At 46.7% G+C, this 26,475-nt stretch overlaps 1 protein-coding gene across 1 annotated transcript; it reads right to left on the reverse strand.

Moving 5' to 3' along the window:
- Positions 1-3,414: 3,414 nt before the first annotated feature.
- On the reverse strand, positions 3,415-18,929 carry ARHGEF5 (Rho guanine nucleotide exchange factor 5). The gene is made up of 14 exons (XM_008071724.1): positions 15,788-18,929; positions 15,218-15,275; positions 14,403-14,467; positions 13,959-14,212; positions 12,122-12,282; positions 11,409-11,561; positions 10,991-11,120; positions 10,661-10,735; positions 10,163-10,252; positions 8,869-9,026; positions 8,076-8,237; positions 6,524-6,594; positions 4,833-4,937; positions 3,415-4,148 (listed from the first exon to the last, which is right to left on the reverse strand). The coding sequence occupies exons 1-14, from the start codon at positions 18,927-18,929 to the stop codon at positions 3,991-3,993; spliced, it is 4,782 nt and encodes a 1,593-aa protein (XP_008069915.1). The 3' UTR covers positions 3,415-3,990.
- Between the last annotated feature and the right edge of the window lie 7,546 nt (positions 18,930-26,475).

Genomic DNA, 26,475 nt, shown 5'->3' on the forward strand with positions numbered 1-26,475 from the left:
CCATGACTGTCATTTACAGTGGGCGGGTCAGAAAAAATGGGTCAAAGACTATTCACCATAGAGAAAGTTCTAAGTCTAAGCAAGCAGTGTGTTTGAATCATGACGGAATTTGGCATCTGTCTCTCTTCAGCAAATTTACTCATAACCTTTGGCCCCTCTACACACCTGATTTCAGAGTTAGACGATTACACTAAACCACAGGCTCGGAGCTGCCATAATCACACAGCTCCTGCGTCACATTTACAGCCTAAGTGGCTCAAGGGTCACTGGACTGTGTGAGTGATAAAACCGAGTCACCACCACAAAGATATTTACACAGAGGTCTGAAAAACCAGGTACAAACATACACAAGTCAATGATGTGTCTTGGGGTGGGAAGTGGGGCCTGTGTCTACAAAGGGCCACTGCAGCAAAGTACTGAATTTCTCATTTGACCCCATGGAAAAGAAGAGTTTATGATAAGGGCAATGTCCTTAAATGCTTAAAAAGCACAGATTAGTGTGGGTAAACCAACATGGGATCAATGAGGGAATCGAGTCTGTTTCAGGAGGATAAAAATGTCAGCAAAGCAAGGGCAACCAATGAATGCAATTTAGATTTTTAAAGACTTCTAAATATCTTCTCTCCTACAGGCTAATTAAGGAGAAAAAAAATCACTCAAAGAACCCAGATGCATTTAATCTGGGTCATGGATGTAGAACTTAAGAGGGGAGGAAAAAAAATCACCTGTCAGGTACAATGTGCACCATTGGGGGTGGGGATACACTTAGAGCCCAGACTTCGCTGCTGTACAATGCATCCATATAACCAAAAACCATTTGTACCCCTAAAGATACTGAAATTTAAAGAACAAGCTATTTAAGAGACAGAGAATGAAAGCAGGGAAACACATCTCAAACTGTGAGCCTTCTGGATACTAATGTGTAGGCTGGTCTTATAAAAATCATACAAATGGCCAAGACAGTGCAAGTAGTGCACAATTAAAATCTGAAAGTCATAGCTAACTTTAAGAAAAGTTGGTAGTAAAAATAAAGTTTTATGAATATCTTTCCAAGCTATGTGTGCAGGCAAAGATGACATGGAAGTTCCATGTGGTCAGGTGCACAAGGGAAATAATTCAGCATATATGTATATGATTTTAAGCTTCAAGCATGTTGCAATTCAGAAAGGGCTCTATAAATAGAAATGCTATTAATGTCTCCTGAAGACACTGTTTGCTTAAAAAAGCAACAAAATAATGTATATCCACATATGCCTCAAATGCGGCTCTGTCTAAAAGGTTGTTTTTGCAATCGCTCACAAGAAATTGCCAACTTTCAAAGCCGATCATGCCAGTTAGTATTCAAGAAATTGAGTGAAATTCTGGAAATTTGAGGAAGGAAGGGACAATGAGTGAAACTATGCTAAACTTTTTCAAATTCAAAGTATGGTTAGTATATAATCTAAATACTACATATACTATATAATCTCTCAACTGAAGAGAGATTACCCATGTCTAAATTTTTCTTTCTTTCCTTAACCAAGGACCTAAAAACAGGTAAAGCGAAACATCTTTTAATTTCCCAGATTAGGTGCAAATAACCCAACTAAATGAATATATATTAAATATCTAATGAATAGTTTACATTAGATATTAGAATAGTTAGAAGGCTTACAGAGCTTGGGTACAAAGGGATCAGAAGATCTTAGCAACTTCAAGCAAAGAAGCAGTCATGTAACTCAAAAAATTATTTGCATGTGCATAATTCATAAGTTGATAGTTTGCCTCTCTGAGAAATCATGGAGAATTTTCCTAGAAAATACAAGGTTGGCTATGGCTCTGAGTCATATGGCCAGCATTCAAATACTGATTTGCATAAATAGTTTGTATTATAGTTATTGAAGAATCAGTTATTAGTTTATATAGTAATAGATACATATGCAAACAATTATATATACATATATAATTTATATATGTAAATTATATATAATACATATATAATACATATTATTTATGTTTAAAATCTGGCTTTATGAATATAGTGAAAAGCCTCAATTGACCTTCTCTAAAATCATCCCTTAGATTGTGTCATCCTGCTTACATGCCAACCACTATAGTAATAAACTTTTTTAAAAAATTAAACAACTTGCCGGGCTCGGTGGCTCAGCCTGTAATCCCGCGCCTTTGGGAGGCTGAGGTGAGTGGATTTCCTGAGCCCGCGGGTTCGAGACTCACCTGGGCAGAGAGACCTCATCTGTACAATAAAATAAAAAAATCAGCCGGGCATGGTAGCGCATGCCTGTAATTTTGGCTACTTGGAAGGTTAAGGAGGAAGGATCGCCAGAGCCCAGCAGGTCGAGGCTGTGGTGGCCGGGAGCGGCCACTGCACTCTAGTCTGGGCGACAGAGTGAGACTCCAACTCAAAAAAAAAAATTTAAGCAACTTAACATATTTTAGAATGGATTGAAAACATAGTGGATTGTCAAAAGTAAACATATGTCATAACATTGTTCACTGGGCACAGGATAAATTTTATAGTATTATTCTTACTTTTGTACAAAGCTGCAATGCAATTCTACTTTTGAGCCCTCCTAAATATAAAAGAGTAGCAGAGTGTCAAAGGAAGGATTACAGTGATCTAGCTTAAAAGATGCATAAAAAATGACTATGTTAGCCGGCCTTGGTGGCTCAGCCTATAATCCCAGCACTTTGGGAGGCTGAGGTGAGTGGATTGCCTGAGCCCACGGGTTCGAGACCCACCTGGGCAACTTGGCAAGACCTCATCTCTACAATAAATCAAAAAATTAGCCGGGCGTGGTAGCGCGTGCCTATAGTTCCAGCTAGTTGGAAGGCTGAGGCGGAAGGATCGCCGGAGCCCAGCAGGTTGAGGCTGCGGGGGCCGGGAGCAGCCACCCCACTCCAGTCTGGGTGACAGAGTGAGACTCCAACTCAAAAAAGAAAAAAAAAGACTATGTTATTGTTGTGTGAAGACTCTCATAAAAACAAAACAAAACAAAAACAAAAACACTTGAAGTGGTATTCTTCAACTGAGAAAGGAGATAAAGAACAATGTAGTGTTAGACTTTGGAGGTTACTTGCTCCAACCCTGCCTTTGGCACTTAAGGGAAGAGAAACACAGACAGGTTGAATCATGGCAGTGTTGATAACTACAGTTCGGATCTCTTGACTTGGAATCTAGGACTCTTTCTGTTATACCATGCTGCCTTTCACAAAGAAGATAAAGCAGCTGGAAAGATATCTTCTCAATAATTCAAGTCAGAATATAAAATCATGAATGGTTTGAGTAGATTTGCCAAATCCACCCAAACTAGCCTATACTTGTACCTTGTGGATACAGTAAAAATAGGCTGGAACCCTCTTGGCATGCTATGTTCTGAATGTTGTTCAGTGCTGAGGAGTCTGAGAAGAAAACACTTGTAGAAGTGCCACGTTTATTAGAGTGAGAGAGTATTACCCTCACATTGCCACCAACAGACAAAGATCTCAGAGACGCATGCACCAACCTCACACCAATAATTAAGGAGAATTTCAAGGACTAACAGATACCTTAAAGGTCACCATGTTGACCCTCCCATCTGGTACGTTAGTCCCTCTTAAACATCCCCCTCCAGTGGACTGAGGTCAGATTCCTTTTATCATATGGCCACGACGGAAACTTCGGCCAGCTCTGAATCTGCACTCTGGAAGCAGAGAATGTTTGAGTACCATATGGTAGTTAGTAGAAGGAAAGCTCCTTGGTGCAGGCCCCAGCAGGTCCTTTTTCCCATGAAAAAAGGTTCCCAGAGTCCAGTGCGAAGTCCCTCAAAATCCCCCCACCAAGCACAAAGCACAAAAGGAGGCCTGGGACAAGTGACTGGGTTAGCTGGATTTTGTCCCTGGGCATTCAGAAGGCCTTATTCTTGGTCTACACAAGACTTCTAGCAGGGTTCTGGGGCAAGCCCTTTCCAAGAACAGCTTGTTCTTAAGCTCAGAAAACTACTCAGAGAAAAGCTAGGCATGCTGTTCCACCAGCTGTAGTTTGGCAGTCTTGACTCGATGGGCTTCCTTCAGGTTCCGTGCACGGGCCTCTGGGTTGGAAATGAACTTCACTTGCTGTACAGGAAACCAGCCTTGTTCTCCATCAGAGAGCCTCACACCCTCCAGCCAGCCTGTGGGCAGAGGATAGGTGGGAAGAAGAGTTACCAGGGAAAGGCTCACGATAGCTCCCCCTGGTCTACCTTCCTGGAAATTTTGGGAATCCTAAGATTGAATCACCTGGGGAGGCTCCAGCAGGAGAATTCCAGTCTCCCAGTGTACTAAACTTGGCTGTCCTAGATCTGGTGAAGTCTACAGCTGCCCACTCCTGAGGCTTCTTCACTGTTACGGTTGAATTGTGTCCCCCTTCAAAAGATATGTTCAAGTCCCAATCCCCGGTACCTCAAAATGTGACTTTATTTGGGAATGAGGTCCCAGATGTAATTAGTAAAGTCTTAACTCATTGGAGTAAGGTGGTCATTAATCTAATACAACTGGTGTCCTTATAAAAAGAGGAAAATTTTGACGTAGACACAGAGGGAAGATGGCCACAGAAGACGGGAGTTAGGTTGCCTTAAGCCAAGGTACACCTGGGGCTACCAGACTGGAAAAGTACGGAAGACTCCTCCTCAAAGGCTTCAGAAAGAGCATAGCCCTGTCAATGGCTTCATTTTTGACTTCTTGCCTCTAGAACTATTTCTGCTGTTTTAAGCTGCTCAGTCAGTGGTCCTTGGTAATGGTAGCCCTGGGAAGTGAATACATCTCCTATAGTGTCCTGCCCCAGCACCAGCCTACTTTTCCCTGATTCTCCCTCTTACCATCACTGCTTTGCTGAATCACCATCACCACATCGGCCTTTTCTAGTGCCAGCTCGTCATTCTCTCGGGGTTTGTAGGCTCGAAGGCACTGTACTTGTGGAGAGTCTTTGGAGGAGAAGAGTGTGAAGAGAAATTAGGAGAAGCAGATGACTGGAACTTGACAAGGAATAACATGGGGTGGGGGATTGGGATGACTTCAGATAGAGATAAGTTTGGGCTGTTGAAACTTATGGACAAAGGGGCAAGTGAAAAAATTTGTATCTTCTACCAGAGACCAAAAAGGTTGATAAAGAAATGGAAATACCAGCATTGAAATGAATAAAAAATTCTACTTCTTCAGAGGAGATGAGTTGAGAAATACACTGTGACACCTTTACTTCCTTACTATTACCTATACTTGAGACTCGGTTAAAGACTCTTTCCTCTAAATCTTCCCTGATTATTTAGTCTTCAACTAAACTCCTTTAAAACCAATTGTCCATGCCAAATCATTTATCCCTTATCTAATTGTTTCATGTAGGTGTTTTGTCCCTCAAACTAGATTGTAAAATCAGAAATCTGTGCCTCATTCTTCATTTACTTCCCAGTAGCAGATATGGGACCAGGAAAGACTTAGCCAGTGGGGTTTCAGATATGACCAAAGCAAAGGATTTAATCCCCTTGAATGTCAGTTTCCTCATCTATAAATGATTGAGATGGATATTGGTCAAGGTTGATTGAAATGCTTCTTGGGAAATTCTGATTGTCTACATTTCTACAATTTTGTGAACCAGGGGAAATGTCTATAGACCTGAAGCCCAAGGAAACAAGCCTCAGAGTGTGCTTGACTTACAAGTCTTCCATCTTACACTGGTTTATTGCTCTTTCTGCTTTACTGCACTGCCCTGGGTCTCTCAGAAAAAAAAACAGAAGGCTGCATTGCTATTTATTTTCTAAAGCTCATCCCCATCTGCCATTAACAAAAACATTGTAAGGAAGAATTATCTTGTCCTCCTTACCCACTGGGAAACTGAGACCCAGATGGAACACACAGTTAGCCAGTTAACAGAATTAAGTTACTGCATGGTTCTCCTACTTCTTTTTCCAAGTTTCTTTGCATTTGTTTGTTTTTTGAGTCACTAAAGGTCCAGTGTTCCTTTGAGATCACATTCTCTCTGGATTTAAATTAGGGAATCCTTGCTGGGGGACACCTGGGGGGCTGATATGAGAGCCAGAGGAAGTTCTGGTATGAACAAAGGCACATTCATAATGCATGCCAGTGGCTACCCAGCAGCACCTGGAAGCCTGGGGCAGATGACCCCAGGTCAGCCCGTACAGGAAGGGGTGTGGTCAAGACAGATCTCTGTTGCTATTCTCCTGCACCTCCCACTACAGTCATACCTTCTCCCTCTACTTGCTGAAACCTTTAAGTAGGCAAAATTCAGGAAAAATAATAGCAGGATAGACTTCAGGGGACAATTTTTTTTAAAAAGAACTATTGCCCGAGGGAGATAGTATATGGGGGAGGAGCGCTGCCACAAGGATCGTTTTAAGTAGATGTGGTTCAGGTATTTAAGCTCCAGTAGCCAGTATTCCACCCTGACATTCTGGAGAAATCAAAAAATGGAAATCTCCCAGTTACCACTCAGCCTCCTAAACTCCTGTATCCAAAGGAGACTTCTGACCCTGCCACTTTTCTTTCCTTCACTCACCATAACACTCTAGAAGGTCCAACTCCTCTCTTGGCATGGTCAAGGCTGAGATCCATCGAAGCTTTTCACTTCTGAGAAAACAAAGCAGGGTCATAGCTTTAACTGCAGTTCTAGGGTTGTGGGATGAAGGCCAGTGATGGGGAAGCAAATGGCTGTGGAAAGGACTTGTCTAGTTCCATGACTTCTAAGACAAAAGTCAGTGGGATTCTGCTTGGCTGGAAATATAACAAAATCGTAAAACTAAAGGTTAACGTGTCTTGTCACACTTTACTTTTCCTCTTCTCTTTCCAGAATTATCCACTTAATGGCTTCTCATATCTCCAACTTGGGGCATAAAGTCTATGGTCAATTACATACTATAGATCTTCCATTTTGAAGACTGAACCCAGCAAAATGTTCATCTCAGTTTAAATTCCCTCTATCACTTTGCATAATTCTTGACACTCACTTGCCCACCTCCCTTCAATCAAAGATGAAAATTATTCTGTAGCAATAATTAGATCAGGGACATATATCTACTATTATTGCTGTTGCTGTACAAAGTAATCTAAGATTTTTTTTCTTTGAGTCAGAGTCTCACTCTGTCACCCAGGCTGGAGCGCAGTGGCTTAACCTGCTGGGCTCAGTCAGTCCTTCTGTCTTAGTCTTCCAAGCAGCTGGGACTACAGGCATGAGCCACTATACCTGGCTAAGTTTTTGATTTGTTGTAGGGATGAGATCTTGCCATATTGCCCAGGTTGGTCTCAAACTCTTGAACTCAGGCAATCCTCTTGCCTCAGCCTTCCAAAGTGCTGGGACTACAGGCATGAGCCACTGCATGGTCCCTACAGCTTCATTTCACACTTTCCGAGGTGGGAGGATTGCTTGAGCACAGGTGTTCAGGACCAGCCTGGGCAACATAGCAAGACCTCATCTCTGAAAATTCAAAAAATCAGCTGGGCATGGTGGTGTGTGCCTGTAGTCCCAGATGCTTGGAAGGCTGAGGTGGAATGATTGCCTGAGTCCAGGAGGTCAAGGCTGCAGAGAGCCAAGATCATGTCACTGCAAGTCCAGCCTGGGCAAAAGAGTAAGACCCTGCTAAAAAATTCAAGTTCTCCACACTATGGCTTACTGCTCTACAGAAGAATAAGTTGGAGGTGGCAGCAAGGAAAGCAAAAGGCATTCAGTGCTTGTCTCATTCACATATGTGCCCGCCAGTCTCAGGCACTGAAGGGTTTTTGCATGTGGGCATTCATTCATGAATACCAGTATTCCAACTCTTTGCTCGCTCCATACCAGCCTAGCTCCTTTCTGATGCTGTACAGACCTTGTCCTTCCTGAGTGAAGGGTGTAAAACCGATGCTAAGCCTTGGTGGTGACTTTATACTCTCTCCCACCCTGAATCTCCTGCAAACTGCTCATTAGCTCCAGGAGTATGAGCTTCTTACAAATGCTCCCCCAATCCAGAACAGGCTAAATACCACTGTGGCTGTCTTCTGGACACACCCTTTGCCTTGGTCCCGCTTCTGCCCAGCCTGCCCACCCTCGACTCCTCCACTCAGCCCCATCTTACTGAGTCTCCGTGCGGAAGAGGAACTCGCTCTGGGTGCCCCGTGTGTTGTGCTGCAGGAAGAGTCGGAAGAGGTTTTTGTGTGGTCCGTGCAGCTTCATTTCGCACTTTTCCCCCCGGATGGAAGAGAAGGGAGCGTGATCAAATACCAGGAATCGGCTACCCCTGCAAAACACAAGTCTTTTCAACCTGATTCTAGAGTTTTCATATTCCATCCGCCCTCATATCCTCAGATTTGAAATCCCTTTTCTTAGCACCTGCATCCTACAAATTCCCATTAAAAACCATAAGATGGTCCTAACATGCTCCCAAGATGACAGCTCCAGAGTCCTCAGGGATTTGTCCCTAGCTGGATAAACTACATATCTAGAGCACTGGATACTTTATAACTTTAAAGAGATGAAGAGACAGGTCAATATGCATTTTCTAAGACTCTTAGGACAGAGAGTAAAGATATGAAATTACCTGAGTATCTCTAGGTTAGCAGGTTGAGCCCAGCACCCAGAAGCCACCAGTAAGTAGACTGATCTGAGAAGATGATAGGCTAATTTGCTGCATTTTGCTCTGTGGCTAAAACACACTACGTATCCTTCATGTGATCTCACAACACAGTTTGGTGGGATCCCTTTTTTGCTTTTGGGCTTTTTTTTCACTTCTCAAGCTATGCCCTGGACTTTAGGGGTTGAGCCATTAAGGGTTCCTCGAGGAGCATGACCTTTCTCTGACACTTCCAGACTTTCCCTCTTGCCTCACTCCCTTCCCCCTGGTACCCTGGCCCCCTACTCCAGTTACTGACTCTCGGGGTCGAGACAGCAGCAGACAGTCATTGAAGAGGTGCAGGTGGATAGGGCGTGTGCTCAGCTTCCTTCGGACCCCGGGCGGGGAACTCAACTCCAGGGCTGTCAGCTCACCGCTCTTTACCAGCCACCGTGACTGCGAAATGAGTGGGAATATCTGTGGGGCGGGGGAGGAGAGAACAAGCAAGGCCACAGGCGGGCTAAGTATGAGGCTGGCTCTTGGTCCCGGGCTCCCTCTCTGTTGCTTCCATGGAAGTTCCACACAGATAATCACCTCTTCCACATCTTCCCTCTTGCTCATAACCCATCACTTAGATGCTCTTTCTCTCTGAACCCTCTAACGACAACTGTCCACTGATGTGTGGCTCCCATGGTTACATGCTCAGGCAAAAGGAAGGTGCATATGGCCCCACCCAGTTTAGTGACTAAGTAGAAAGCTCTGCCCCAGGTGCCTGAACTGAAGAACAGAGGAAAGAGCCCAATCAAGACCTGTGAAGGAACAAGGAGGGGATAGCACGGTGTGTCTTAGAAGTTAGAAGATCAGGAGCAGCCTGGTATCTGTTGCCTCTTTGATTATAACCAGATATTAGGGGAGCAGTCGAATCAGATGTGGATGAGAACAGAGAGAACTAGGCAGGTCTGCTTGGAGCTGGAGGTTGGGTACAGACGAGGGGCTTGGGTTATGATTAGTATGTGGATAAAGAAGAGGCTTCCTTCCCCTCCAGGGATATAAAAGTGGCCTCTGTCCCAAGTGGGAATTTGAATATGGAATGTCTGCTTTAGATTTGCATTTGGATGACAGATTTTGGGCCTGTATTTTGATCTAGTTTCATGTTATTTTGGCTAGATGAGTCATGGACTTGGTAAAACAATGAATGGTTCAAACATCAAAAAAATTGTTAACTGACTTTTCCCGAAAAGTTGTCTCTTGTCCTTTCCTCATCAGTTCATTTCCTAAGCATACCCTGCCTCCCCAGGGAACCATTGTTCCTTTTTTTCTTATCCTCCTGGGTTTCCTTATGCAAACAAGCAGATACATATAGATTCATGCCTTCCCACGTGTATGCCAAAGGTAATATAGCATACACACAGTTCCACTGTTCTTACTTTCAGTTAACCACATGTCTTGGAGACTGTAGCAGGCCTCCCCAAAATAAGACAGAACAGAATGAGGGCAGGAATAAGGTGAGAGACCAGGGATAGCACGAGCAAGAGGGTTCTATGTGAAAGAACCCTCATGTGGATCACGCTACGGGTGTTTGAGGGCAGGGTGTGGTGCAAAGACTGAATCACCTTGCACTCAAACTCAATCTTCTGGCTCAGGTAGATCAGCTCTTCCGTCCGTCGCATTCTCTGGACGTTGTTATTGCAGTCTCGGATCAGCTGAGGGACAAGCGGGGCGAGGAGAGGGGAAAGCACTGTGTCAGAGGCTTTGACCTTGGAGTCTCCTGCCAGCAATCTGGAAGCAAGTCCTGACAACCTCACTCTTTTCTTCCAGACTGAAATTGAGAGCAGGCAGCACCAGGTGGAAGTCCCAGGATGCTGGCATACTTTGTATGACCCAACAGAACATTCCAGAACTCAGTGATGATAAGCGTGAATGCGGGGGCTGTGGTAGACAGCATAGCCCCTTGACGTAGAGCATGCTCTGTGTGGGGAAGGTGGCTGTGGCATGTGCATGTTTGGAGGTTTGATGGGGGAAGGGAGGTGACTGAGTTCGCCCAGCAACCGGGTCCCACCTCCCACTCTTCGGAGTTGTGGGCCTCTCTGTGAAGGGGTGTGGGCACCTACCTCCTCCAGGGCGTGGTGCGCCTTTGTAGCCTCTGCTTCCTCTGAGGAGCCAGGCTGTGTTCTCTTCAGAATGTTCTATTGAACAAACAGCAGGCAGGAGCCAGATGGAAGGGAGAGATGGGAAAACAGAAAGAGATGATGGGGGGCTGGTTAAGGAAGAAGCCCAGAGACAGCATTTCAGCAGTAATTATTTCTGAGAAAAAAGGCTGTGGGCACTGGGAAGACAGGATGTGAAAACATGGCGAAAGAAGGGACAGTCCTTTGCTGTGGGGCTTCCCAAGATTATCCCTCTGAGTTAAAAGAAGAGAACCAAGATAGCATCTGCTGTACCTGGAGCAACAGTTTGAGACGCGTGATGCGCTGGAAGGGCAGAATCAGAAAAGACTTGAGGGAAAGGCGCTGGCAGATGGGGTCGCTCTCCAGCTTGTCCAAGACTTCTCGGAAACTGCTGTTGCTATTCCTGCATGGGCAGCGAGCTCAGGTGAGGAGGAATGTGGGGAGCAACAGGGGGCTTGGTGAAGGCATGGGTAAGGGGAGCTCAGTGGAACATCTGGGTTGGGAGAGAATTGTGGGAGCGGATGGACAGGGTCCAGATGTGATGGCTGAGGAGATCTGATATGGAGGGTGGGGCAGGGCTGAGATCCCAGACAGGCACAAGAAATGTGCTCTGGGGACAGCACTCTGGGCTGGGGACTGGCGCATGGTCATTGCAGGGCCCGTATGGGGAGTGAATGAGGGTCAGTCTCACAGCAGGCTTTGGAAGGTGCGTTCCTGATAGGTCTGGTTGGTGACATATGGCAGGTAGACCCGGCGGAAGTCTGGGGCATGGTTCAGGACTACATCACATACTTGGAAAGAGAAGATGTTGTTCTCAAAGTTCTCTTCCAGGTCTGAAAGGAACCTGCATAGTATTTAAACAAGTATCATGAGACTTCAGGGCCTCAATGAAGGAGCCAGCTGACCCTTGGTATGTCTTGAACTTGTGGCATCTTCTCTCCATTACTTAATTACTTCTACTGAGTCTCCTTAGTTCTGTGCCCCTTGCTATTCACTAGAGTTATCTCCAAAGCTGTCCCGAGTTTGCCCTGATCTAACTCTCTGATCCTAATATTCCATTTCTTAGTCTTCATTTTGATCCTGTTCAGGTTTTCTGATCTTGAGACGATTTCTACACCTCATTTCCAATGCAGTGAATGCCCACAGTACCTCTCAAATCTCAACCCAGGAAGCATTTCTCACTCACGTATTTATCCATGAGTGAATCTATCCCCCCACACATCCTCTTCTCTTTGCTCTTTCTATACCCATGGCCATCAGGAATCTGGAGGAAGTTGAGGCCCAATTTCATACTGCGACTGTGGCAACAAGAGCGTTTCTAAGAGGGAACGAAACCCAACTGAATGTTTAAAGGCTAATGACAGTGAGGTGAGCAAGTGGTATTTGGGAGAAGGGGAGTCTCACGTGGTGCTAACATCTCGCACATCCTGTAAACGAGAGAAGAGCCACTGATGCTCCTGGTTGGAAAGGGTGGCCCGGAGTTGGGTTGAAAGTTGGAAATGGTCCACAGCTATGTGTAGACTGCGCAGATAAGAAGCCTCAGACACGATCAGCTCAAATTTGGCCTAGGAGGTTGGAGAGAAGAAAGACTAATTAAAAACTTTTATTGACTCCCTGATACGTGCCAGCCACTGGGTAATATTTGAGGGGAAGAGCAGTGATCAAGATAGATCCCTTGGAGTGAGTAGGATTTAATCTAGGGGTTGGAAAAAAACATACACAAGTCCCCAAAGGTGTAAGAGAAAAAAATATGCTTTCAAGGAACCTAAAAAACAAAATAAAAACAAAATCTGGGTACCTAAATGAGATGGCTATGTTAGTTTGCTTCACTGGAGTAACCATTTTACCACCTCTATATATTCCTTAACATCATATCGTGTATCTTAAACATACACAAGAAAATTTATTCTAAAGAACTAAATAAATTGAAGACTTTTGGAACCAAGTGCACAACAGTAGTGGCAAGAGATAATGCTGGAGAGGCAGTAGAAAGGAGGTCTGGATAGTTATGCAAACAGTGTAAAATAGTTTGAACTTAAGGCAATGGGAAAATGAAAACAGGTTTTATGGAAGGAAATAACTTGATCAGATTTGTTTTTTATAATGATATCCCTGAGTGGAGTGTGAAGTAGAGAGTGAAGAAAAGATCAAATGGGGCAAGGGAGCCATGTTATAAAACGGCTGGAATAATTACAGATAAAGATACAGCTTGAATAATCAAGGAGCTGAAGAGAAGTAGACTGATTTTATAATTATTTGGAGGTAGAATGGAAGGATTTGGTTAGTTGCAAGAAATGGGCCATGAAAAAGGAGGAAGGGTCAAAGCTAATGCCTTGGTTTTTGATTTGGGTGACTGGGGAAGTGATGGCGTCATTTACTGAGCCAGAGAACTTTAAAAGAGGAATAGAGTTAAGATAATGAGTTCAGTTTGGGGTTTGAGAAAAAATGGAGAGAAGCAAGATTTTTGAGATCAAGATGTTACAGTAGTGCTGTCATGGATGCCCAGTGCTTGGGAATTTGTCTGGAGGTTCTAGCTCAGGGCATGATGACTTATGGGATGACCTTAACCGGACTCCTCATGCTTTTCATCCAAGCAGACACTCGGGTAGAAAAGAAAAAGAAGACACACACATCTTGGTGATGACTTGCCAGATGACCCTTCCACACAACCCTAAACAGGGACACTGAAGGTTCATTTGTATCCTCACTCTGATATTCACTGACCATATGATTTTGGGTAGCTCATTGAACATCTCTGAACCTCAGCTTTCTTGTCTTTTTATGTATATATAGTGACCCCCACCTCATAAAGATGTGACAGTCAAGAGAAATGGAGTTTGTGAAAGCACTCTACAGACTCCAGGCATGCTGGAGTCTGGTTGAAGAGGGAAATTTTAGTCTACCCCAAAACAGCAGTGATGAGGTTAACTCCACAGTCCTCCCCACACTCAGAGGTGTGGTCACCCTGCATGAGCCCAAACCAATTGCAGGTAGGAGTGAATGGCCCATGGCATGAAGAGGTGGATATGAGGGACAGTGGTGCCATTCAGAAAAAAGAATAATTCTTCAGAATGGAGATGACCCCTGGTCGTGATGTGTACATGCCTGTGTGGTGGGTGTGTAGTGGAGACAGTCTGCTCTTGGTGACAGTAGTGAGTAGGAGATAAGGACGTTAGCAAGCAAGACCCTGTGATCTTTTCTGTGTTCTCTTCCCCCCCTCCCATCCTGCCCTGCTCAGTACCTCTTGTAGTTTTTGGTCTTCGTGGGTCATGGAGAGCAGCACAGTGCTGTTGCGTACCACCGGGATCTCCTGCCAGAGAGAGCTACTGGAGGCCATGGAGAGGCGATGCAGGTAGGACTCAGAGGACACCAGGGCTTTTCGAGGCTGCTGGGGGGACATGGGCCCAGGTGCCTCTGTCAAGTTATCCAGCCGTTGCTGGCTCTGAATCTCCTTGTTGAGGAAGACATCGCTGTACTCCTGGTAAAGCAGCTGGGCTATGGGGCGGAGGTGCAGGGAGAGGGAGGTAATCAAGGAGAAAGGGAAGGTGAGTGGAGGCACAGGAAGTTCCCCTGGCAATCCCCCTCTCGGTGGACACTGTCACCCCACAGCTGACAGCCATTTGCTCCTCTCCAGTCCTGGGTAGAATACCTAGCTGGGTCTACATCTCTGTTTCAAGAGACTCACAGGAGTTGATGAGCTTGGAACAGCGTCTTGAAAAGCCTCCCGTCACCTCCTTTGACTTTTTCTCCCTGTGAATAAAGAGGACTCAGGGTGGCTTGTTGGCCACTACACACAGAGGATCCCCTGGGTGGCTTCAGAGGAGAGAGTCTTTAACCTCTAGGACATGTGCTTGGATGTCATGACCAAATTATCTGAAGAGGTGCAGAGTTGCAGCCTGACCCACTTGGGGTAGTTTCAAACTTTTTTTTTTTGAGTTGGAGTCTCACTCTGTCACCCAGGCTGGAGTGCAGTGGCACACTCATGGCTACCCCAGCAGCAACTTGCTGTGTTCCAGCGATCCTTCTGCCTCAGCCTTCCAAGTAGCCGGAACTACAGGTACGCAGTACCACACCCCACTAATTTTTTGATTCATTGTAGGGACGAGGTCTTGCCAAGTTGCCCGGGCTGGTCTTGAACCCTCAGGTTCAGGCAATACACTCACCTTGACCTCCGAAAGTGCTGGGATTACAGGCTGAACCACCGACCCCAGCCTAGTTTAGAAGTTTTTTGGTGTCATGTGGAACTTCTGCATGGAGTTCATGGCCAAGGGGCTTGGGAGGACAGATGACTTGGACTTGCCTTACAGACTGAGGTAGATAAAGACAATCTCCCCATCCTGGCATCCTGGCCTCTCCATCTTCCCTTCCCTACCTCCAGAAGAGACAGGCAGGAACCATTCAGGGTTCCAGACCTTTATCAACTCAAATCCTGATTAGGAAATCTCAGTATCCTCAGTGAAGAGAGTACAAGTGTGGCTGTTAGGAGAGAGGACGACTCACCGGAAAACAATGGTGTCTGAAGTGCTCGGAGATCTTTCCATGGCTGGACCTCTTGAATCTGAAAGTAAAAATGGGTGAGATAACTTGAGATTTCAGAGGGATATTTAGAGACAGCTGAAGAAGGTAAGAGCTAGAGTGGAGATGTAGGTATCCAGAAGGGAAAATGGGCTCTACTGGGACTTGGGGAGGGAAGAAAGTGGCAAAGCAGAGAGTGTGAGAGGAGACCAGTATAAGCAATGTCCCCACCCTCAGGCCAGGATGGAATTAGACACCCTCTACCGCCCCAGAAGAGATCAAGCAGGTGTTGCTAACTGAAACAGGAGTCCCAGACAACCTTGGGACATTCAAAGCAGGCCCTGGTTGAGCAAGAGACAGGGAGATAGAGGGAAGGAGAAGGAAGATCACCCTACAGAGCTTGAAGGGTGCTCCAGAGTTTATCTCTGGGTTGAGCTGAGAAATGCGAGGGAATGAAGCTGGCAGAGGGAACAGTGGGAACCTGGGGCAGAAGATGGGTGGAAAGAGCTGGGAAAAGACCGGTCTGACATTAATGTCACTGTGATCCTTGCTCACCTGAAGAGCCCTCAGGCAAGATGGAAGGTCTGCGCAGGCCTTGCCGGTTCCAACCCTTGTGCTTGCTGGGTACCTCGCCAGAGACCACAGCCTGTCCACCACCGACTGCCGGCAATCTCCCTGGGTCTCGCCTATGGGGCCAACTGGACGCCTTCTCCAGGTGTGGGTGGCTGGGTTTTTCTGGCTGTCTTGTTAGGCCTAGAGCTGATCTTCTTGGGCCACTGGATCCTTCCTGAGGGGCTTTTCTTCTCAAAAATTCTCTTGCAGGGACCTCAGACTCTTCTGACAGTGCTGATTTATCCTTAGGGGTAGGTCCCTGGAGCTCTAGAGTCCATGGAGTGGTAGGGGGAGAGGGACTTAGAAGGTTTGTCATATTACTGAAAGCCATGCCGGGAGATGCTTCACTCTTGCTCCTACTGGTAGAAGCCAAAGACTCGGTTGCTCTGCCTGTGGCCGGGGGCCAGGAGGTACGTCCAGCAGAGGGGGCCATGGGGGCTGTCCAGTCTTGACAAACAGGTCTTGGTTTGGTTTGACCCCCTGAATATGTGAGTCCTCCCTGAGTGCTCCTGCTCCTCTCCCTGGACTTTGGGGGTAATGGGGGAGGATCAGTAGAAGGATCCATGGAGGGCACAGGGGGTAGAGGCCTGTAGATCCTTGAGATACTGGAAGAAGAAAAGGGAGAATGATGGGGCTGGGGCAAATCAGGAGTTGGGGGTAATGGCCTGCTGTATCTCAGTCTGGGGGAGAACAGGGTCTGTGTATGGTGGGAGCTGTCCGGAGTAGATGGCAGAGGTCGGTGCTGCCTCGCCACCAGGGGGTCAGGAACTTGGGGCAGTGGACCTTTAGGGGGGCTGTGTAGCCCTGAGCTTAGGGCTAATGGAGGAGAATGGCTATGCCTCTTCTGTGTGGGGACCGCTGCATGAAGATGACCATCTCTCTCCACTGTGGAGGGGTAGATATGCCTCTTCTCTGGGGGTGGAGGGGGCAGAGGTTCATGGATCCTCACATCCATGGAGACATGGGCTGGGGAAGAATCATAGGCAGGATAGCCTGTGGCAATGGCCAAATGATGTGGGGAGTCCCACGGTTGGCTGCTGTGAGGACTTCTGGGCTGCTCAGTATCTGAGGTAAATTCTTGAGAGTCCTGCTTCAGAGTAGGGGATTCCGAAATGATGCTGCAGTCCCTCCTGCTCCTCTGGTCCCTTCTTGGGATCACAGAGCCATCGATGGCAGGTTTGGGAGGTCTCTGGGGCAGCTCTGAATGGGAGAAGGAAAGTGACATTCCCACCAGGTCTGCAGTCTGCTCCATCCTGTGAGAGCCTGGGAAGGAATTGCTCCGTAGGTGTTGTACAGCACCTGCACAGTTGCCTGGGGGGCTGTGAACCGAGCTGGCATGTGGGTCCAAGGTGGCCTCTGCAGAGGGGAAGCTGTGGAAGGAAGCTGGGAGTGTCTCGGAAGCCACCCAGGGTGGGTTGTCCATTGGAAGAGAGGCTCTGGACGTTTCTGGAGGACATGCAGCAAGAGAGGTTTTCCTCCTGGGAAAGGCAACTTGGGGGTTGACAGATGAGGAGGCAGGTGTGACGGGGGAGACTTCAGCAGGACTGGAAGGAACTGAATCCAATGTCCTTAGAGGAGTAACAATTGTATCGGCAGAGACCCCCTCAGTCCCTTGGCTGAACATTGTCCCCTTCCTCAGTCTTGATGTGTCTCGCAAGCCATCTTGAGCTATTTCATTGTCATGTGACTCCCCAGTAGAAAAGGAGCCAGGTGGAGAAATGGGCTGATGGGAACATCCTTTGGGCTCCAGTGAGGGAGTTAGAGCTATGGGGGACAGTTCTTCAACTCTGAGTTCTGTCTGAATCCCAGGAGTCCAAGTCACGGTATACGAGGCATCTGGAAACAGGTCACAGGAAGAAGAGATCCCAGAGGCTACCAGAATCAGCGAAGAAGGCCCATGATGCCCTTTCTCCTCTTCCGTACTCCTCTCTCCTCCTCCCAATCGCCCCAGCCAGTCCCCATCCCAACACCCCCGCTCCTGCTCACTTAACCCTGCCTCCTCCTCCTGTCCCTTCACTGGCATCCCTTTCTCCTTTAGACCTTGATCGTCTTGCTTTCTAGTTACTTCCTCTGATGTCCCCACCAAGCTTTGACTCTCCTCGTATGGAGAGTCCACCCCACTTTCTTCCAGCCCCCTCAATTCCCTCCTCTTCTGTTCCCCCTGTCCTGGGCCTTCCTGACCCAGCACCTTCCTCTGCATGTCCTCTTGACCCCACTCACCATCATTCAGATGCTCTAAGTCTCCACTGAACCTCTCTCTTTCTCCTTCCCTCCTAAGTTTTATATCATATTGTCCTTGTTCGTGTTTTTGCTCTTTTTCTCCCTCTTCACCATTAACTTGCTCTACTCTCTGTTCCTGCTCCCCACAAAGCCCGCCAGCACAAATATCTTCCCCTGAAGTCCCTTCCCCCTGAAATTCCACTTCCTGCTGCACCTGCTCCTCCAGCCCTGGGGCCTCCTGGGAATGCAAGAGCCTTTCTTGCTCTTGACTTTCCTGTGCTTCTGTAGACTGCAGTCTTTTCCCCTGCCTGGCAGTCCCACTTTCAAAGTCCTCAAACCAAAATCTGTTCTGAGAAGTTTCTTCCTTCTCTTCTGCCTGTGTAGATCCCAATGTTGAAGAAGTGAGCTCTGGTCGAAATTCTACCTCCACTGTGTCGCCCAGTTTGCTAGATCCTGGGACCACGTCTAGACATTCACCCTGTACAAGGCAGGCCCAGAGCTCTGGGGGGGCTATTGTCCTTGCTTGTCTGTCTGCCAGGCTCTGGGGCACTGTTTCTTGGATCTCTGGAGTGTCACAGGCCTCAGTCACAAGGCTTTCCTGGTTGGTGTCCACAGCTGCAAAACCTTCCTTGGGGAAAGGAGGCATACTCTCATCTGAGTCACACGCATCTCTGAACTCTCTCTGCTGTGTCGCCAGCAGGCTGTGTTCTTCTCTCCACTTGCAGGATGGGTCCTCACTGTCTTGAGCCTCAGGCCCCAAGTCAGGGCTCTGGCTGCTCCTCATGAGAGCTCCAGGGACAATGCTGAATTCCGCACCAGCAGGGATGGAAGGAGAGGCTCCATGTTGGGGCTCCTCAGTCTCCATCGGGGCCAAATCCTAAGGAGGAATAAAAGACAAAGGTTTCAAATACCTCTTCTGCTTTTAACTGTGGAGGGGAGAGATCATCAAAAAATAACGGTGCCACATTTCTTTGGTTCCTTTAAGGGGCATTCTTTGAAACAAAAGATACTCAACAGAATAAGCAATAGCCTCTATAAGCTTATTATTGATATAATCTATAAATATTTATCTAGGGATTCTTTTAAGTATGGGGCACAAGGGAGTGAATGAGACAAAGATCTTGTCCTCAGGAACATGCAGTCTTGTGTGGGAAACAGATAGCAATAGCAATAAAATTAATGTTCGTTTTGCCAGATACCTGTAATCCCAGCACTTTGGGAGGTCATGGCAGGAGGATCGCCTGAGTCCAGGAGTTTGAGACCAGCCTGGGCAACATAGCAAGATCTCATCTTTACAAAAAATAACTAACAAAAAAATTAGTTAGGCATGGTGGTGTGCGTTTTTAGACCCAGTCATTCAGGAAATGGAGGAAGGAGGATTGCTTAAGCCCCGGAGGTCAAGGCTGTGGTGAGCCATGACTGTGCCACTGTACTTCAGCCTGGGTACAGAATGAGACCCCCAACTCATAAAAAAAAAAATTAGAGCATAAGATCGTTGTCAAAGAGTGCCAAGCACTTCCAGCTGTCAGTCCTCTCTTTACTGTATTATGTCGTATTCTGTCTTTCCCTGTCTACACTCTAGAATCCAAGAGTGACTCAGCTCATATAACTACCAGACACAGTGTGTGACACACCCCAGATCTAACAACCCAGAGAAGCCAGTGTCAGGAGGAAATCTTCCTCCTAAGCAGCAGACATGGGTTAAGATAGTTCCGGCTATTACACAGCCAATGTGTAAGGTACCCTAGTTTCATCTTCTTAATACAGGGCCTGGATTTTACTCATCTTTTTATTTTCCACAGTGTCTAGTAGAGCCTTGTAACTAATGAACAATGTTGTTTTCTAGAGGCAGATGTTATAAAGTGGTGATAATAGACACTAGTTTAATGCTGTAGTCAGGGGTCCCCAACCACCAGGCCATGAATTCATACTGGTCCATGGCCTGTTAGGAACCTGGCCACACAGCAGGAAGTGAGTGACAGGTGAGCAAGCAAAGCTTCATCTGCATTTACAGTCACTCCCCATCACTTGCATTACTGCCTGAGCTCTGCCTCTTGTCAGATCAGCCACAACATCAGATTCTCATAGAAGCATGAACCCTACTGTGAGCTGTGCACGTGAGGGATCTAGGTTGCATGCTCCTTATGAGAATTGAATGCCTAATGATCTGAGATGGAGCTGAGGCAGTAATGTTAGCACTGGGGATTGGCTGCAAATACAGATTAACATTAGCAGTGAACTTTGACTGTACATCCTCCCCCCACCCTCTACCTCCTACTGGTCCATGAAAGAATTCTCTTCCATGAAACCGGACCCTGATGCCAAAAAGGCTGGAGATCACTGCTGTAGTAGATACAACAGTGACCATCTTCAATGAAGCCCATAGAGCTGTGCTACCTTCATTATCTTCCTCTCCCCTTCTCAACAACCATGTGAACTCTTCTCATTAATTCCTACAATTTTGACCTTCCAGCCTCTCTGCTCACCTTCAGCTGAACACTTCATCTCCTACTTTGCAAAGTATTTAGAAACCAATGGAGAGGAACCACTTCAATGTGTTGCAATCCAGAGACCTGCATTTTCACTTTTCCATCTTCCCTCCGTAGGACAAGACGTGTCCCTCCTCTCCCAGTCCTGTCAACTTTAGCCTGCCTCCTCAGGGACCGTGTGCTGTGAATGGTTTCTTGCTTTTATACCTTCAATCACCCCTCTAGGATTTAAGTATTCCCACGTCCTTCCCATCTTTCAAATGCCTAGGAGTTGTTCCCATCTGCTGTCTGCACATCCTGACATCCCCCTGCCTTCAACAAGCACCCAGGCCGGGTATGGTGGCTCATGCCTATAATCCCAGCACTTTGGGAGGCCAAGGTGAGAGGATTGCCTGTGCCCAGGGGTTCGAGACCAGCCCGGGCAACTTGGTGAGACCTGGTCTTTAGACTAAGAAGTAAAATTAGCTAGGTGTGGTGGCATATGCCTGCCGTTCCAGCTACTTAGAAGGCTGAGGCAGAAGAATCACCTGAGCCCAGCAGGTGGAGGCTGTGGTGGCAGTGAATGTGCTACTGCACTCCAGCCTGAGTGACAGAGTGAGAGTCTGTCTAAAAAATAAAACAAAACCCCAAAACAAAAAAGCACCCTCTGCCAACTTCTCCTATAATCTTTATGCCACTGATCCCAAAGAAGGCCTACAGACCCTTATTTTGGGTGAGTGCTGTCAGTCTTTGACACTATTGACATTAGAAATATTCTCTATCTTGTTATTTGTAGTATTACATTTTCCTGGTTTTACCACTTAAGTTTTCCCCAATATTTTCACTAGGTTAATCTATACTTCTCTTTGCAGCACTTGCCAACTTCAATTCACTCTTCTTCTCTTTTGTAGCATTTATCACATTCTCCAGATCTAACCAATCACCAAGTCTTGTTGATCTCTCTCGTCCAATATCCACAAGACTGTCACTTCTTGCCATCTTCATGGCTAGAAGCACAGCTGGTGCATGCTGCTGTCCTGCTGCCCAGTCACTGCATGGGGCATGGCCTGGCCACTGGTCTCCACCCATCTTGCACTAGTCTCATTCATTTTCCACATAGCACCTGAGTGAGCTTCCAAAGTACCACTTCTAGTTTAAATCCTTTAGCAGTCTCCGAATTCCCTTGAGATGAAACCCAGATATTCAGCAAGGGTTATACACCCTGTACCACCTGGCTTCCACCTTCCTTTTCCAGCAGTTTCCTCTCCTGTCAGCACCTGGCCGACCCCACTGGCTTGCAGTCCTTACAGCTCACCTCCCTCTCTCTCACCCAGAGGCATTCACAAGCTCTGGAATCCTCTTCTCCTGCCTCCGAGAATTCTTTTCTTCTCCTCAAAGACAGTTTGTACTTGTAATGACACAGTTAATGCCTACTTTCCAGGCTAGACCATGAGCTCCACAAAGGCACAAACGCTGCCATATTAACTGCTCAATCTCCTCTGCCTGAAGCTTAGTTGGCCCTCAACAAAGATGTATTGCATGAAAGAATGAAGAAAGAATACAGAGTTTAAAAAGGCCGGGCGTGGTGGCTCACGCCTATACTTCCACACTTTGGGAGGCCGAGGTGAGAGGATTGCCTGACTCCAGGGGGTTTGAGACCAGCCTGGGCAACTTGGTGAGACCTTGTCTCTACAATAAATGAATAAAAATTAGCTGAGTGTGGTGACGCATGCCTGTAGTTCCAGTTCCTTGGAAGGCTGAGGTGGAAGGATCACCTGAGCCTAGCAGATCAAGGCTGTGGTGACTGTGAATATGCCACTGCACTCCAGTCTGGGTAACAGAGTGAGACTCCAACTCAAAAAAATAAAATAAAATAAAAAAGAGGACAAAATGATTCCTTCACAGTTCCAATAACAATTAAATAAGATATCATTAAAAAGTGCATTGTCATCATTAAGTGTCATCAAAATGGTGAGGATTACAATTATTGTTGACTTGAGAGAGAGTGTAAGTATAAAAAAGAATTATAGGCTTTATAAAGCTGAAAGGATCTGTAGAGACATGTAGAAAACCTCAATTCACAGATGAGGAAAAAAGGTTAAAGACCCTAGACACTTGCTCAAATTTCCTAAGCAAATGATATAGGCAAACTTGAACCGAGGTCTCTTGACTTAAGCCTATTGTCAGCACCTAGTTGTCCCACTGCAAGAAAGCTAGCAGGTCGCTAGTCCAGACAAGGGCCCAGAATTCTATGGACCTCACACGCACCTGACCCCTGTACCTTTCTTGTCTGGTCCAGGTTAAACTGGAAGTTCAACAGCCCCAGAATGCCTGTTGTCTTGCTGAGCCACTGCACGTGCATGCACACACACCACACACACACACACACACACACACACACACACACACACACACACTGAGCCATCCTTGCAATCTCTATACAGTAGAGCCTGACATAACCAAACAGCCAAGTCCCAGCCACCCTGCTGATATAGTATATACCAAACTCTGGCAACCCTCTCAAAACAGACCATCTCATATATGGGGCAAAGAGGTATGTCTGACATAATTGCACCCATGTAGAAGGACTTGTATGTCCTTTTCCAGTTAACTGACACAGTGTGTGATTTCTTCTCTATATCTAGCCCTTAAGTAAAAAAAAAAAAAAATACTATAATCACTACGGGCAATTCTGTGATGTGACCCTATTCTCTCAACCACATGTTAAATAATATACTTGCTCACTTTCTGAAACTTGGTTCTTACCTCCTTAAGGACTAAATCTTAGAGACCTTGTGACTAAATCTGTAGTCGCTCCTCACCCACATCTGTATTGCTCAGGCCCTTTCCCCCATATACACCATCAAAATAAGTAGCCCCTAAATATGTTAAGTATTTCTGCCACATCCAGGCTTTATCTATACGTACCATGTGCTACCTGGGCATTTTTCATTCCAACCTAGTGGCACAATGCGCATCTGTCACCTGCAACCTCACGGACACTATTTCTAACATTGTCTTTTTACCTTTGGAAATATCAGTGGTGACCTGCTCAGCCACCATTTCCCTTGAAAGGAGAACATGCCCCCATGTTCCTTATATTCGATCCTATCTAAGTAATCCTGTTGCAATCAGGTATGACAAAGCTAAAATTTGAAAAAACAAAAGAAAATCTGTAAAACATAGTTCTAGGCAAAGGCATCAGGAGAACATTGTTTTTTGTTGTTTCCCCAATGCTCATTATGTTAGAGCACAAACATCCTCATCTCCTTCTTCACGGGGTGAATAATCACTGTTTATCTGAACACAGGCAAAGCCAGGGCATGGCATCATAGGCATATGGCCTTCCTTCAGACCACAGACATTTGGCATCTGCATGCCCCTATCCAGGTGTGACTTCTTATGAGGCAAAGCTCCAAATCACCCCATTAACACAGTGTGTGACAGAGTTTGCTGTCTTCTTTAGAGAACCACTACACCACAGTTCTTGTCCATTTCTAGTCGCTGGACACAAAACTGTATTTCAAACATAAAACTCCTCCGCAATCAAACAGCTTATTTTTTGAACTGGTGTCGAGTGTCATATGTATTTTTGAGGATGATATTTTCTGGATTTTCTAGCAATGTCAATTTCAAATATTCTGCCCTACAGCACAAATCATTAGAATACTCTTGAGATTAAAATAAGATCACCATTATACATGTATAACTTTATTTACCATTTGACATTACTGTCCCCAATATTACAAAGATATAAAAACAGGGGTCTCTCTTTCTGGACCACTGAATGCTATGACCTGTGTTCTATCTGCTGTGGGAAAGCCCCACCATGCCAGTGAAAACTGTAATAAACACTTCTTTTCTATTCTCTAATGTCTGAAAATATCACATCATCAACAGCCTTATAGACTAGACGGTTTACATAAGAACATTACTGTGGCAATGCTGACATATCCCACAAGCTTATCTGTGGCCCTACTGTCGTCCACACAGACAATATGAGTGTGAGTGACCTATTTAGGTCCTTAACATAGACCCTGAGGGTGATCTTGTTCCAATCTACCTTTCAGACACTTTAAGTGACCAGCTCCTGCTTACTCCACAGATGTGGTGAGTGACCTAGCCCCTATCTACACCAGATACCATAGGTCACCTTTTTGAGTCGACACCATTGAAACTTGAGTAATGTTGCCCCTGTTCAACCCAAGACTCTATGGGTGACAGCATTCCTGTCCATACCACATGGTGAGTGGCTACTCCAGACACCACAAATGATGTGTTCCTGTCTATCCCACAGATGCCGTGCGTAATATGGCCACAGAACCTCAGTCAGACCACATTATGGGCAGCCACACATTCTAGAGGCGCTTAATATATGAAGACTCTTGATTCTATTGAGAATCACTATATTCTTTTTTTAGTTTTTTTTTGAGTCAGAGTCTTATTCTGTTGCCCAGGCTGGAGTGCGGTGGCATGCTCGCGACCACCGCAGCCCCTACCTACTGGACTCAGGTGATCCTTCTGCCTTGGCCTTTCAAGTAGCTGGAACTACAGGCATGCACCACCATACCCAGCTAATTTTTTGATTTATTGTAGAAACAAAGTCTTGCCATGTTGCTCATGCTGGTCTTGAACCCCTGAGCTCAGCCAATCCTCTTGCCTCCGCCTCCCAAAGTGCTGAGATTACAGGTGTAAGCCACCATTCCCGGTCAAGAATCTCTATATTCTTTTGATAAGAATATCATTTGCATTTCTCCTGACTTCTCTCTCTTCACCACCAGGACTGCAAGATGCATTCCTCCTGTACAATGGTCCCTCTCAGGACTGATACCAAACCCTCCCCTCTCATCCCTTTCTCCCATCTCCCAAGGATCCCTTCAGTGGCCAAGGCTTCAGTTTCAGGCCCACAGAGTGGTTAACAAATGGTACCCACTTTGCTAGGGCTATACCAGGAGCCTCTTCATACTCCAAATGTAGATAAAACAGAACATCTGAAACAGAGGCCACCTGGGGAACTTTTTAGCTGGGAGTTGGGATTTCTGGAGAAGGCCCAGGCAGGACACAAGATCCCGGAGTGCAGTGGGAGGGCAAAAGCAGAAGGAAGCTTGAAGGAAAATCACCTTCTCTCTCATCTGGTCAGCATGCCCTTCCCTCTCAGTCTGACAAGAGTCCTGGCCAGAGTTCACTTCTGGGTAGACAGGAGGGCTAATCTGTCTTGGGAATCCAAGATCCAGGAAGGAAAGAAGGGGAGTGAGATCTGAACACCAAGCGGCATCAAGCTTAGCTCTCCTAGGACAGTCTTGCCGGAAGGCAAAAACAGATGATGCTCAGAACCCCTGCTCTAGCTCCCCCATCCCAGCCCCCAGCTCTAAACAGCTCCCTCCCCACCTCCTAAGTTAAGAATGCAAGGCTGTGATTGACATCCAGCTTTGGGAAGTTGTCCATATATAGGGAGGGGTGGGGGCAGGGCAGGAGTCACTGCTTCGGGCTCCCGAGTCTGGGTTATCAGGGGAGAGAAGTACACACAGACACACACGGTATGCAAATAAATGCAAAGGAAGGCAATGAAGCGAGGCCCAGGCCTGGCTAAGAAAGAGGGGAATCTCGGTTACTCCTTAGTTTTGAGCTTCGCTTTCCCCAAGGTGCCGACTTTGCAGAAGGAGCCCTGATTCTCGGCCCGGGAACATCTGGGGGCAGGGTGCCCACTTCCAAGGCGGGACCCGACCGGAAGCAAACTTTTCGGCGAGCGCATTTCCTCCAGCTCCTCTCGCTCCCGGCCGGGGTCCTCCGCCACACGCCCCGAGCGCTGCCCGCAGGCCCGGACCCCCGTTTCCGGAGCCGGCGCCCGGGACCCAGCGGGGCTGGTCCCTGGGGAAGGCCTAGCTTCCTCTTCCCCGCGTCGCCGCCTCACCTCCGCCGGCTCCACGGCCGCCCGGGGCCCAG

This window comes from Carlito syrichta, unplaced genomic scaffold (genome assembly GCF_000164805.1).
Source record: "Carlito syrichta isolate Samal-C Ts95f unplaced genomic scaffold, Tarsius_syrichta-2.0.1 Scaffold314683, whole genome shotgun sequence".
NCBI classification, from domain to species: domain Eukaryota; kingdom Metazoa; phylum Chordata; class Mammalia; order Primates; family Tarsiidae; genus Carlito; species Carlito syrichta.

What these genes read in the sequence shown, in the direction of transcription:
- ARHGEF5 (XM_008071724.1), bottom strand. Translation starts at nt 18,929, where the DNA reads ATGGAGACTGAGGAGCCCCAACATGGAGCCTCTCCTTCCATCCCTGCT. An exon ending in GTCTCAAACTGTTGCTCCAG is followed by an intron (nt 10,736 to 10,990) that starts GTACAGCAGATG and finishes TTTGTTCAATAG; the next exon opens with AACATTCTGAAGAGAACACA. An exon ending in CGCACCACGCCCTGGAGGAG is followed by an intron (nt 10,253 to 10,660) that starts GTAGGTGCCCAC and finishes CTTGTCCCTCAG; the next exon opens with CTGATCCGAGACTGCAATAA.